The 14,962-nt window shown below is 35.6% G+C and overlaps 1 protein-coding gene across 4 annotated transcripts in view; it reads left to right on the top strand.

Annotated features, from left to right (window-relative positions):
• Positions 1-447: 447 nt before the first annotated feature.
• Positions 448-14,962, top strand: part of LOC101253001 (uncharacterized) — a 33,435-nt gene continuing 18,920 nt past the window's right edge. Inside the window, exons 1-11 of one of the 4 annotated variants that reach the window (XM_010325019.4) lie at positions 500-988; positions 1,090-1,234; positions 3,925-4,082; positions 4,428-4,677; positions 4,762-4,829; positions 4,999-5,068; positions 5,226-5,549; positions 8,025-8,104; positions 8,265-8,316; positions 8,555-8,708; positions 13,545-13,632. In XM_010325019.4, coding sequence (XP_010323321.2) covers positions 3,958-4,082; positions 4,428-4,677; positions 4,762-4,829; positions 4,999-5,068; positions 5,226-5,549; positions 8,025-8,104; positions 8,265-8,316; positions 8,555-8,708; positions 13,545-13,632 — 1,211 coding nt within the window. In that variant the 5' untranslated portion in view covers positions 500-988; positions 1,090-1,234; positions 3,925-3,957. Of the gene's footprint in view, positions 989-1,089; positions 1,235-3,924; positions 4,083-4,427; positions 4,678-4,761; positions 4,830-4,998; positions 5,069-5,225; positions 5,550-8,024; positions 8,105-8,264; positions 8,317-8,554; positions 8,709-13,544; positions 13,633-14,962 lie in introns of all 4 variants that reach the window. The other 3 variants (XM_026031881.2, XM_010325018.4, XR_011210546.1) reach the window with 3 other exon arrangements.

The raw sequence follows: 14,962 nt of genomic DNA, 5'->3' as shown, positions 1-14,962 counted from the left end.
CTAATTTATACATTTTGTTATGAATTTTGAGGTGTGTAATTGAAATAAGGTAAGATAATTAATATTTTGAAACTTATATGTATGGATTTAGAATTTTGCATATATAATATTGAAATTCAAAAGCTTAATTTCCTTTTATAATTATTCTTTTATCTATTTAAATTATAATATTTGATCATTAATAACTTATAACCTCGTGATTAAACTAAGATACATAATATTGATCTTAAGTAAATTCAAATAAGTTATTAGTTTAACTAGGTAAAGAAAATAATGTATAGTTAAAATTAAAATACAAATTACACCAGTAAATGTTAGCATAGAGAATAGTAATGAATTATGGACAATCTAAATATATATCTTTTTACTTAACTAACTAAATTTAGATATACTCACAAGTCTCAAATTTTTATAAAAATATATTAGATTTGTAATAAAAAGTCGAAAGAAGAGTTTGAAAACATTTAAGATTTTAGGATTAAAACTAACATTTCATGTCGAATTTAATCGATTAATACTTCTTCAGTTCAGGTATTATGATATGAATATTATTATAATAATAATAATTATTATTATTATTATAATAATGATTAAATCAATGAAGTTGAATCTGTCCTCCTCTTGAGCGCCACCAGACGCTGCCACTTCAGTTTCACGTCTCTCTAAAGACCACCGCAACTCCGCCATAGCCAAGAGTGGAGTTGTACAGAATCTCCGTTTTCTCCTTTCTCTAATTCTCTCTTTAACTACCAGATCCAGGTAACAAACGAAGGGCACCTGCGAGGGTTGGGTTGCTCTTTTGATGTTTATTTAATAGTTGCTGGAATAAGTCAATTATAATTCTGACGTAAATTGGAGCAACTTCACCGGCCAGTTAGGGTGATTATCACTTAGGTGAAGAAGAAGTAGTGCCGAACGAATTTGAATTCTGGTCGGATTGTTTCGAACTTGGCTACAATGAGTTTGGGCTTGTTGGGGACTTTATAAGGTTCGAATTCTTCTATCCAAAATGTCCCCTTTTCTTTCCTTCAACAATTTTCTAGGTAACCATGCTAGTCTATTTATTGTCAAAAATGTATCATTTTTCAGTATCCAACTATCAAGTGTTCTATTAAGATATCACCCAATTTGTACTAAAATACATATGGATGCTGAGTTGGCCAAAATATTGTTTCCAATCGACAATAGAGTTCATCATCGAGGTGTGTTTTACTACAAATGAGTGATAGTTGAGGTATGAAACTTATGAAAAGGCGATATTTTGAATGCATTTTAATACACAGGAGTTATAGTTGAGCTATGATACTCACAAAAATATGATAATTTAGGTGTGTTATTTAATTACCTTCCCTGTTCTGATGTATGTGACTCTGACTCACTTTCTGTTTTCCATTTTAGTCGGTCCCAAAAACATAAAGACACATTTCTATATTTAGGGAAAAATTTAACTTATAAAATGCCAATTCTATCCTTAAACAAATGATTATAGCACAAAGAATCTAAGACTTACTTTAGACCATAAGTTTCAAACAAATCTTTCGTTCTTAAATTCCGTGCTAAGTCAAATTACATCACATGAATTGGGACAGACGATTAAAATAACTGTGAGATTTTTCTTTTTTTTCCTTTTTCTCTCCTAGAGTTCTACTTATAATTCTAAACTCTACGATACTATTATGAAATTTCTCTTTTATTAATTTGAACTATGTAACAATGTTATAAACCCTGGTTCATGTTGGATCACTAATCACTATTGGTATATTGCATATTGTCTAGCCTAGTCTAGTTACATATTTTGCTGGATTTTCTTTTTGAATAATGCTTAGGTCCAGTACTTATAATTAGTAATGTTGCTCAACTCCTTGCATCTACCGACCTCATTTGTATGTGTTCCTAAACTGTTTGGATAAAGTTGATGAAACCTAGAGAACTTGGAAGTATTTAAGAGCTAGTTGTCTTCTTCTAAAGCCATTTTTTGTGAGCTGTGCCTTAAAAACCGAATTGTGTGGCATTTTGATAAAATGGACCCAAACATAGATGAATAAATTGAGAGAAATCATGTAGGCGATTCCACTAATATGAGATCAAGTTGATTGATTGAAGGTTGTATATTACTCCCTCAATTTCAAGTGACAAGGCACTCTTGGTTGACGCAACAACATAATCTTACGAGTGGGATCTGGGAATGGTGGTGTGTACGCAAATCTTAACCTGCCTTGACACATTTTAGTACTAATATTATTATTGTAAACAAATACTACCAGTCTCAGGTATTTGAATTCATTTAACTATTAAACTGAAAAGGCTTATATTATTTTTCTGTCAAATTGGCTTTCAATTATTGTCATAATATTTTCTTTTGCTGCTACATTTATAGTGTATGTGCCGAATATAATTATTAACCTAATTAAATCATCCCCAAAGTTTGGGTAGAGGGAAAACTTAAGAGGCAATTGGATCTTCAGTTTCAAACAATGGCATGTTAAAATCTATGTTGCTCAGACTCTTCAAAAATGTCAAAAGGTGTGTGTCGGATTCGCCAAAAGTAGTGTATTTTTGGAGAATCTGAAACGGGTGCGACATCAATAGTGAAGAGTCCGCAAATAAGCTTAAAATGAGTATGCTTGGGGTATACATGATTTATATCTTAATAGATTTTTTTTTTGATGAAGTGGTTCGCTTGTTTTCTAGATTATGAGATAATCTGTTTGTTTTGGAAGTATGTCAAGTTTTAATGTGATGCATGTATTGGATAGATAGTCAGAATTAATGTATGTTATCCTAAAAATGGGTGTTTGTGGGATCTGTAATTGAGGAATGAGCTACTCTGTGCAGCTCAACTGCCATATCTTGTGAATTTGTAATGAAAAGCTTGAGAAATGGAGAGAAGAAGAGGTGGTATGAAGAACAGAAAATCTTCTTGATTAAGTAGGAAAAGTAAGATTAGTGTATAAGGTCAATGATTTTCTCACTGAATTTGTCAATTACGTCAGAGAAGACATTGTGGGAGAAGTAGAGTGGTACCTGTGTTGGTAGGAGGTAGCAAGTATCTAGTGGAATATTCGAGGTGTACGCAAGTTGGACTGGGTATCGGCATTAGCAGGAAAAGAAAGTGATTCTTGAAAAGACTGTCTTTGTGCCACCGAAAAAACCCAGTCTACATGACACACTTTCTAGAAGCGAGTTCAAGTTCCATATATGAAGATCCATGAAGGGCCTGCTAGTCCTATCTGAAGTTGGAGCCTTATAATTCTTTTTTTCCTGATAAGTGAAGCCCTATAAGTTTTTAACAAAGGGAGATGATTAATGGTTTGGGAAACTAGTTGTCACCAGATATGCCTGGTAAATGTTGCCACAGATAATGTGTCAGGAGCATTGCTAGAACTAATGGTAGCAGATTTTCCATACTGCCAGTTCAGCAGAGCCAATCACTCATCAAGAAATAATGTCATGTTAGGCCTTTACATTGACAACATGTCTGTCACATTGAGTCTTCATGAACTAAGGTAAGGTCATTGCACTAAAAGTCTTACAAAGGGCATTTAGTTTTTCAAATTAATAAAGCTAAAAAGGAAAACTATAGATACTCCAAGACCAAAAGGGTTTAGCTAAAATATTGGGAGTTGATTTAGGACATGGACCTAACAAATGGAAAGGGCTGCAGGGCTCCTGTCTCACCATTAAGGTTCTTGAAAAACTGAATATCCAAAAGATTCTTCCCATATGAAGAAAAAAATTGATGCTTGATTAACTCGAGAAAGCTCATGATAACGTGGATAATGTTATCAAGAGATAAATATCTTTATTATCATGAGTCCGACTTTTTGAGAATTCTCTCTTTATTTTCTTCTCATTTTATCATAAAAAGAGAAGTTCCTTTGAAATGTGACTCTATATTGACTATTTTGTTTTGCTGTTTTGCAGATATACTATGCCAATAATCCTGATTTTTGAAAAATGAGTTCTAGTTCTTGGCCTGTTTTATTTGACTCCTTGAGGAGCATAGTTGAAACTCTTGAGAAAGCTAATACTGCTGATGTTTCTGTGGCTAGAGCCATAAAAGAATGTTCTGAGACTTCAAGGTCTGTTCTCTGTCCTTTTTCTGGTGTCCATTCTCTATCCTTCTTTCCATCTTCTCTTTCATCCCTTAATCTGTACTTTTCAAATGACATCATCAGTCTCGTCACTTATTAAATTTGGAATAGAGGCATCACTTGCTTAGTCTTACTTATTTGGTTTCTGCTTGAACTCCTTATTGTGCCTTTGTCTGTTACTTTCTTTTTGCTGTGCCTTACTTCCTAGTTTATTTTAAGGTTTTTAGTCATTCACTTATTCATTATAACAAATCCTGTTATTTTGAGTACACCACATTTGAGCTTTTGATTGTTGATGTTTCTGTTTCTTGTATTGCCATATACTATTTTCAGATGTCTTTTGGCTGCAACAGAGAGAACAGGTTTGTTAGCTGAACACATACAACTGCTAAATTTCCTGCTCAGAATTGTTTCCAGTCTTCAACCAGAGGCAAGTAATTTGTCAAATTCAAGAGGCAAGAAAAACATATCTGGTTACAACAGTTTATGGGAAGTTGAAATAGTAGCTTTTACTATGATTGGCGAACTATATTCGAGATATGGATCTTCTTTACCAGTTGACACTTGGCAATCAACAATTGAGGTGGGTATTCTACTTTAGACAGTTTCCTGTGCCTCCTAAAATTCACTTATAGGTTTTTATTTGGGAGTTTATGTTGTGAATTAGATCCTTAGAAACATTTTGGAAACGGTAGCATCTAAGGGGCTTGTTAAGGAAGACGGAGCCACTGCCCGGTATGTTCTTATCCTGTTGCTCTTTACTTTTCTTTCTTTCAGAGGGACCAGGGTGCAGGCTGTATTGTTCGTTTCTTGCTTAGTGTTTGCTTATGTGTATATATAATTAATTAATTATATAATGTCTTTATCTTCTTATCGATAACATAGTGGAAGATCTTTTCTCCAGGTTTTATACCTCACTTCTACATTGTCTGCACTTGGTTCTTACAGATTCCAAGGGACCGTTGTCTGGCCATGTAAGGACTGCACTCTGTTATTTGATGTCGAAAACATTCTTGCTTTCTTACCCCCCCCCCCCCCCCCCCCCTCCTTTTTTTTTTTCTCTTTGATTGGTTAAGTCGATTTTTTAATAGGCTACAACTTGCGAAATTGTTATCCATGTACATTTCTTAGGTGGCAGGTCTTGTTGTGGCTTTGAGGAATTTTATTCATTATGGCCTTGCTAATAAATCACACAGTATGATTGCCATCACTGATAAGAAGCAAATTACTTCTGTGAGCACGAAGACAGATTTGACTGTATCAACAACATCACAAACGGGCCGATATATGCCTCCCCACTTACGGAATAAAAATCTGAAAAAATTTCAGTTGAAGGATGAGAAATCATTAACGATGTCATCTGATTCAGAAAACAGCGATAGTGATGGATCAGGGAGGGGTACTTGCAATGCACCCTATGGAAAGACTAGATTAGCTGCGATCATTTGTATCCAGGTATTTCTAAACTAAACTTATTTCTTGCAATTTGTTTCATGGTCTGAATATCTTACATCTTGCTTGATCTTTTGTGTACTGAACATCACATCAAAATCTAAAGATGTCTTATTCATGATGATCTGGAAGGTTCTACTCAAGCTCTATGGTTCTTGTTGTTGATAGTTGGGTTTTTGAATGGTTTGAATTCCAGTTAATTTGCGAAAGAGACTCTTTTCTTCCCATATCCTACTTCTGGAACTTCATGATTTTGTTTGATTTGCTAACAACAGAATGAAAGAACACATACACACACACACACACACACACACACACATATATATATATGGAATTTTGAAAAATAATAAATGAGAATACATGTGCAACAATAAGAAAATGTACACACAGTTTCAATTACCATGCATCAATGTTTTCGGTGCTAAAATAGAACAACTTGTTGTGTAGACTAGTTGGCAAATTTGTGAGATGCCAGTTGATGACTTGGCTCGAGTCATACAAATAATCTTTTATACATTTCTGACAACAACTTGGTATGTATATAGTAATGAAATGTTTGACTTACCCATAAACTTGTAAATCTACATGGAATTTGACAGTGCAAATTTTTCTAACTACTAAACTGTACAGAAAGCTGGAAGATTGGAGTGTCCAGTGGATTAATTAGTTTGAGTGATGTATACTTCTGACACCAACTTGATGTATTGTAATGAATTATTTGACATCTCAAAAATAACAAGAAGAAAATGTACCAAGTAATTTGACAGTGGAAAGTGGAGACTGTATTCAGTTTCTAGATATTAACTTGTTCTATATTCTTAAGGAGATAGTGATTGTTCTTCAAGATTATGGATGTGCTGCTCTTTGACTATGATCAACATTCTGTGGTACTTTCCATCTGGAGTGTTGTTCTGTCACGTTGTCCTAAGAATCTTTGACTATCACTTCTATCCAAAAATTTGATCGTTAAAATGGAGGAGAAACAACTGTTCAATGTACCTGAATTGATTATGGAAGTCCCATTTTGGACAGTGTTAGTAATTGGGAAGGCTTATTGCATGAGTGGCAGACTGTTCCGTTGATTTTGTTTCTATTATAAATTTAAAGATACATAGGAATTGAATGTCCTTTGGTTTTTTTTGGATACATCTAATTGTTAAGTACAACATTAATCAATAAAGCCTCTTGGTTGTCATTCTCCTAATTTGATTGGTAGGTATAATGTAGCATTTTGGATTTCTTGATCTTCTTTACAGTCTTGCTACCTCTACAAGGTTGCTTTAATTCTGACTTTACTAGTGTTATTAAAAGCGAAAAACGCCAAAAAGCTCTAAGGTCTGTGGGGGCTTTAAGTGCAAACAAAAGGTGGCTTTAATGAAAAAAGGCGCAAAGGGAGAAAATAATAAAATCTGTCTGTTTAGTCCAAGACTAATATTATAAACATGAATGACAAATATATGACTAAAGAAATTGAAAAAAATTATGATAAGTGAAATATCAATTGTTTAGTGTCACTTCTTCATAAGAGGCTCATTGACAATGAAACGTTTGTCTTAAAACTTTGATGACGACACTGAAGCGCACATAAAGCGTCGCGAAGCGCTCAACACGTTTTGTGCCTCGCTTTAGGGCTTAAGCGTGCTTAAAGCGCACCTTTGATAACACTGGACTTACTCCCTATACCATGTGGTGTTTCAATTTTGGAATTTCTGTCAAATCCTTTTATGTTACAATTGCAATCTCTCCTCTAAGTAATATTTTCAAATGTCACAGTAAATCGAGTAGGTTACCACTATTAAAAGTTTGGAAGACATTCTTTACACAACTTGTAAGATCTTCTTTGATGTACTCTGTTGTACATGTCAGCATACTCTCGAGGTATATAAAACTTTACCTTATCTATAAGTATAACAAATGGTTTGGAACATATTTCATATGTGTTTTTCTCATCCTCCTTGTTTCTTTTCTTGATGAACAAGTGTCAAATGTGCAAATGTGGGATGCAGTTGACCTGATTAGCATTAGACTATTTTTGACAGTTCTGATTTGTGCATATACTTTTGTTTTGCAAGTTAGCTGATAGGATGGCTGAAAGTGCTTCATGGGTCACAATATCATCTATTTGTACAATTTTTTATTTCATGTACTTATTTGAGTAAGTTAGCAATATCATTTTTTCTCCTTCGATAAGTAAAGAGCATGTCATCAGTATCTTGTATTGTAATTGTATGCTTGTGCAATAGTTTTCATACATGTGTTTTTATTTATTTAAGTTGGTGATAGGTTAATTTGCTTCTTGTATTAAGTCCGCTAGTAGCTATTTAATTGATGTGTCGTTCACAAAGCCTTGTGTAGTGGGAGCAAGATGACAATTAATTGTCCATAGTTGACATGGAAATCTCAAGGAAGAACATGATGCTTTGTTCTTTTGGTTGTGTATAATGCCAATTTTATCGAATAATCAAATTTTCTTTGAAGGACCTTTGCCTAGCTGATCCAAAATCATTTACAGCTCAGTGGACAATGCTCTTACCATCTAGTGATGTCCTACAGCCAAGGTTAAGATTTTGTTTTTTTCATTTGCTCAGTGAGCTGATATATTCTGATTCCTATCAAGTAATTTATACAATGATGTTTACTCATGTCTCTGATTTGACTTTCCTACTTTGTTGGGTGTACCTGCCCTTGCTTCCCCCTTCCTTCTGTTGCTATTTGCAGGAGGTATGAGGCAACACTGATGAGTTGTTTGCTGTTCGATCCATTTCTTAAGGTACTTCTACTTTATTATATTTTCTGCTATCGTTTATCCATCTCACCAGCTCCATTGTATGGTAAGGATAGAGGGAGTTCCTCCAAAAAGGAAAAATAGTATTTGCAACTAAAGGAGAAGTATAATTATTTTGCAGTTGCATGTTAATTTGGTTTTTCCATAACCTGTACAGTGAAGTATCATCTGAATTTTAATACTGTGTTTCTGCTACAAACATTGGGCACTGTGTTTGTTCTAGGCACGGGTTGCAGCTGCCTCTGCCATCAGGGCTATGCTGGATGCTCCGTCCTCTGTTTTTCTTCAGGTTGCAGAATTCAAGGAGTCAGCTAAATGTGGGTCATTTATGGCACTATCCAGCTCTCTTGGACAGATTTTAATGCAGTTGCACTCAGGTACATCATAAATTTTGCTTGGTTTGAGGTTTTAGCTTGATTTAAATTGCACTTTTCTTGTTTTCTTTTAACTGCTTAGGTTGTGTTAGTAGATTTGTCTAAGGCTTCTTTCTGTTACAAGATTTCTCCCATGTAGTCTTAAGTGTTACAGAAATTATTCAGCAACCAAAGGCATTTTACACGAATTGAATAACTTGTCCTTTGGATTTTAACAACTCTTAAGTAATCAAAAGCAATAACAACAACATACTTGGTGTAACCCTGCAAGTGGCGTTTGGGTAGAGTGTACGCATACCTTACTCCCACCTTTGGAGGTAGAGAGGCTGTTTCGGGGACTATCGACTCAAGGAAAAACACTTCGAAGTAAGTCTGAAAAAGAAATAGCAGAAGTGAAAAAGCCACAAGAAAATACTACAGAAAACATGTCAAAGCATTCTGAAAAAGATGAACAGTAACTACAAAAAAGTTATACTATAATCGTAGTATAGGAAACTACTAGTGTAATGCTGTGGACAGATTAGCGAGACAGCGCTCTTTTACTTACTAACTTTCTACCCTAATATGTGTCTTCTATAATCTCACATCTAAGGTCATGTTCTTTGTCGGTTGAAACTGCACCATGTCCTCTCTAATCACCTTCTGATACTTCTTCGGCCTACCTTTACCGCTTCTGAAACCATCCATAGCCAACCTCTCGCACCTCTACACTGTGGCATATGTGCATCTCCTCTTCACATGCTTGAACATCTCAATGTTGCCTCCTGTATCTTGTCCTCCACAGAAGCCCACTCTCACTTTGTCTTGGATATTTTATTTCTAATCCTATTTCTCTAGTATGGCAACACATCCATCACAACATCTTCGTTTTCATAACTTTTATTTTCTGAACATGGACTTCTTGACTGGCTAACATTTTGCCCTATACAACATAGTAGGTCTAACCACCACTCTGTAACTCGCCTTAAGTTTTGGTGGCACATTCTTATCATACAAGTCTTCGATGTGAGCAACCATCTCATCCACCCAACATCAATACTATGTGGGACATCATTCTCAATCTCCCATTTTTCTTAGATAATGGACCCAAGATACTTGAAACTTCCTATGTTAAGGATGTCCTATGTATCAAACTTTACTTCCACACTGGGTGTACGGGTTACATCGCTGAACTTTTGAAGAGTATCTATTTTATATATCACAAAGCCCATCACAGAGATGATGATAAAGGGGTTAACATTTTGGTGTCCAAGAGGACATTGAAAAAGACTAGAAACTTTGTCATCCCCGTTTGAGATACACCTCACTTGGTCCAGGTCATGGGCCCTCTCTCTCGTCTTGGTTGGCCTACATAACTTCTATAGCCTTTGTCCTCTAATTCTATATACATTCTTTCAAAGTTGCATTTTTGCTGCATAACCACTAACTTTCCCTAATTTTTCCGCTTTTCGTACTGTCCATACCTTTTCACCAACTTTGCAATGCGACCTTCTTTGCCTCAAATTTCCCTTAGACTTCTCCATCCCACCACTAGTCTTCTTGATGCCCACCAAATCTACCTCTCAAAACCTCCAACACCTCTCTAGCCACTTCCTAGTACAACTAGCTCTCCTATCCCACATACTGTTTGCATCCCCGCTACTACTCCAAGCCCTCTAGCCACCAATTTCTCCTCCATCTCTGGGCACTGCCATAATCAAGCTACCCCATTTGATCCCTTTGCCAGTCAACCACAACCCTCTTCTTCTTTCTTCCCTTTGATATTCAAAACCATTGCCAATAGCTTATGTTGGTTCGTAATATTCTCACTCGAGATAACCTTACAATCTTTACTAAGTCTTTTATTATCTTTCCTATGGAGTAGATAGTCTATCTGAGTCTTAGCCACTATACTAGCCACTGTACTATGGAAAGTTACCAAGTTTCTCTTTCTTTGGTGACTTAAATTGGCTACCACCAACCCAAAAGCTTTAGCGAAATCCAAAAGTGAGACTCCTCATTTGCTCGTGTTCCTAAGCCTAAAACCTCCATGCACATCATCGTAATTCCTTGAGTAGACTCTGGGTCAATTCAAACCTCCTTTTATGAATAACTTCTCAGCAAATGGTACACCTCGCGCCATCTCGTCCAAATCCTCCCAAAAGTGCCTCTTGTTTTCCTCATCCGAGCTCGCTTGTGGTGCGCATGCTCTGATAGTGTTAAAAATGTATCTTCCAATGACTAAATCACCATCATCCTATCATTGACCCTCCTAATCTCCACCACTTGCTTCCTTACCTCTTACCAACTAAAATGCCTACCCCATTCCTATTCCTAGAGCCTCTTGAGTACCACAACTTATACATGTACTTATTCGTACATTAGTTCCCCTACCGAACAACAATATACCCCGTGAAGTCTCACAAGTAGGGTCTGGGGAGGGTAGAATGTAAACAAACCTTATCACTACCTCATGAAGGTAGAGAAGTTGTTTTTGAAAAGACCCTTGACTCAAGTGCAGCTATTACAAGTACATAAAGAAGACAATGAAGAAATATGCTCCCTCCGCTTCAAAAAGAATGGTCTAGTTTCCTTTTAGTTTGTTTCAAAAAGAATGACTAATTTTTCTGCAACACTTTAACTTTAACTTTCCACGTGGTATGTTTAAGACTTCAAGTTTAAAGGACATTTTGGTACATTTGACATAAATTTAATTTAGAGCCATAAGATTAAAAAGTTCTTTTTTTAAAAAAAATCCATTCCAAGTCAAACTAGGTTTTTTTTTTTGAAACAAAGGGAGTAACAAGTAACAACAAATAGTGCAATAATTGAAACACACTAAGCAACATAGCAGGATAGATTATTGTAAACAATAATAAACACAGAGAAATATCCAAAAACAAGAACTACTATAATACAACTAGTACAATGACAATGACAATCGCCAACCACCCTAAACAAAAGAACAATACACTACATACTAACCTTCTACCCTAAAACATGTCCTCTAGGCCCTTCTGTCTAAGGCCGTGTCCTCGGTAACTTGAAGTTGGGCCATATCTTGTCTTACTACCTTTCCCCAATACTTCTTTGACCTACCTTTGCCTTTCTTTGTACCCTGTGTAACCAACCTCTCGCACCTCTTCACTAGCGTGTCTACGCTTCTCCTATTCACATATTCAAATCATCTTAGTCTCGCTTCTCTCATCTTGTCCACCTTGGAGACCACTCCCATTTATTACTAATATCCTCATTTTTAATCTTATTCGCTATTAGTATGACCACTCATTTCTAATCTCATTTTTAATCTTATTCGCTCTTAGTATGATCACATATCCACCTCAGCATCCTCTTCTCCGCAACATAACATGCGCCTTCTGGACATGAGAGTTTTTGACCGTCCAACACTCCGTTCCATACAACAAAGTCGGTCTAACGACCACTCTATAGGCCACTCTTAGTTCCCTTACCCATTTGATCCAATCTCCTCGAGACAAACTATATTAATTATCTTCTTCTTGAGAATCATCACTAGTTTATTGACTTTCTTGTTAAAGTCCCTATGTTCCAAGAACCTGATCTCATCCTTTTGAGAAGGAATTTTTATTTTTTTGAGAAGGAACCTGATCTCATCCTTGAAACTTTCATAACCCACTTATCACCCTTACCCTTGTCCATGTCCCTGACCCTAGCCTACCATCGGCCACCTGAGCCACTAAAGCAAAAATAGACTAATTAAGGGTTTCACTTAACAAGCAGGAATCATCATGAAAGCACAAGCAATCAAAACCATTTCTGGAAAATTGTTTTTAAAAAGTACACTAAAAACATCTCTAGCCAATTGAGATATGAGTTTTCTTATTCTTTTTATTTTTCATTTAAAAAAAAAAAGAAATAAGAAAACCCAATACCTCAATTGTCTGCCATTATATAACCCAAAAATGCACACACATGTATAGGTAAACACACAAACATATGTTAATTGTTGAAATATAGACTAATTAATTAATATAAGTTGTTCTCTTTCTAAAAGGTTAAGCTTTTGACCACTATATATATGTGTGTGAGTGTGTGTAACCAAAAAATGCTACAAATTTTCTCTATAAATTTTTGGTAAAAGTGGTACCTCTCATCTCCCACAAACCCATGTATGTGGTAACTTTGTTCACCAAGGCTCTGATAGATGAGAAAAGCTCACCTAACATTTTGTCTTTGCTGGAATTTGAGGGGTTGTCCTACTTCATTGACTACTATATATAACAAAAGAAGTTTTTTAAACATACAGTGAAGTTCTACAATTTTTTTGTCCTATAAGTTTCTTAATTATTGTCATCCAAAAAGGAAGCGATCAATTTATGTAAGAAAAATAAGTGTGGTTACATGAACTTCAAAATAAGGGAGGTTGTAGATATATATAACTAAACAAAGAGTGTGCCCTCTCTAAAAGCTTAAGATATTAGAATAAGAATTCAGACACTTAATATGGTATATAAACATGTAGAGGTCCTCAGTTCCCTTCACTTTGAATTTCTTTCACATACTTGACCCATTAAAAGAATTAACTGTACACAAGGAGGCTTGTTGCGGATATAATTAAGTAAATATAAGTGTTTTTTCTGACCGTTAAACCTTTAAAATGAGGGTGATCACGACACTCCAAGAATAGTATTTAAAACCAAAGGGGTGGGGGTCCTTTTAGGGTGTGCAGAACGTTAAATCAAATAAGTGGAATATCATCCCAATTTCATGTTACTTGGGAGATTTTATGGAAGGTTGTTTTTATCTCTGCTTTTCAAGATGCTTCTTGAAATCCCTTTTTAATTGAATTTAACTGATTTTGTCTTCAATCTCTGATGGTAGGGACTTTATACTTAATCAAACGTGAAACACACAGTGGATTGCTAGCGTCCTTGTTCAAAATTTTGATGCTTTTGATATCATCTACACCGTAAGAGTCTCTACTAATGTAAACATGGCCTTCAGTTTTCTTCTGTCTTAGCATTCAGTTTTATTAGCTCTTATCTTCACTACACTTTTTGGAAGATATCAATACTGATAAAACAGATCCTCTATGTCCTCTCGACTTGATAGAGTTCAATGATGAGAAGTGTTATAAGAGATGAAAGCTCAAAAGATCATACTTTTGGTGTCAAGTTGATTTGACATGCAGGCTTGCAATTTCTAGTGTTTTTAATTAGGTAAATGTTTCTCTAGTACTACTATTTTTGAACAACAAGATCTGTAAGGTTATAGGTAAGTGGAATGTTAATAAAACAGATCAACAAGTAGACATCATCCTTGAACTACCTCAGGTATCAAGTAATAAACTAGTTACTGGACCCTTGATTGTCCTACATTCCCACTCATCTTTCTTCAGGCTATAGCTTCAATTATGATAATTGATAGAAGTTGAAGGTAATATTAAAGAGATGAAAAGAGGATGAGGGGAAGATGAAGAAGAGAGCAGGCTTGTGCTAGCTGCTATGAACATAGCAATTACTGACAGATGCTATTGGTAAAGAATTTTTTAGGAGAGAAAGAAAGGTGATGGGGGAGAGGTGAGCATATCATTCAAGCAAATGATCTGTGAAATAAATTAGGAGTAAGTTTTGGTTTATCACTCCAATGTGCAGGAGGTGGAGGAGCCCAAAGGTCAAAATCAACCTACTCCATGCGTCAAAGTTTGATAGTTCCCAATCTGGATGAAAGAATTTGTTCTTTTGGAGCAGTATCTGGATGAAGTGATTAGTGAAAAGGACCAATAGCAGTTCAGAGATATTTCTCTCTTTTTGGAGGATAATCAAAGCTAAGAACTTGCATATTGTAGAGTAAGAAGAAGAGGGATAGCTATAAATAGTGTAATCTGATAGATCCAGAGAATGCTATCCTAACTGGCTCTGGAAGATGATTTAGAAAGACAAAGCACCTATGAAAGCAACTCTTTTTTGGTTGGTTAGCAGTTAAGGATGCTTGCCAAACAAAGCACAAGTTACAGAGGAGATGTTTTTCCTTGTGTAGTAGATGCTATTTCTGCAAGAAATAGTGGAACATCTTTTCTTGCATTGCAGATTCTCAAGACAGTGTTGGGAACTTTCTTTAGCATAATGGGTATATCCTTGGAGTTACCAGAGAAAATTAGTAGCTGTTTGGAAGTGTGGCAATCACAGAAAGTTGGTAGAGCTTAAAGCCAATGTGGAGAACAATTCCCAATTGCACAATGTAGACCTTATGGCTAGAAAGAAACAAGGCATGCTTTGATGGGAAGAAGCTACAGATTT

The sequence above is a fragment of the Solanum lycopersicum genome, chromosome 7 (genome assembly GCF_036512215.1).
Source record: "Solanum lycopersicum chromosome 7, SLM_r2.1".
Taxonomy (NCBI): domain Eukaryota; kingdom Viridiplantae; phylum Streptophyta; class Magnoliopsida; order Solanales; family Solanaceae; genus Solanum; species Solanum lycopersicum.
Note: the sequence above shows the minus strand (reverse complement) of the source record. Positions and strands in the feature narration are given on the sequence as shown.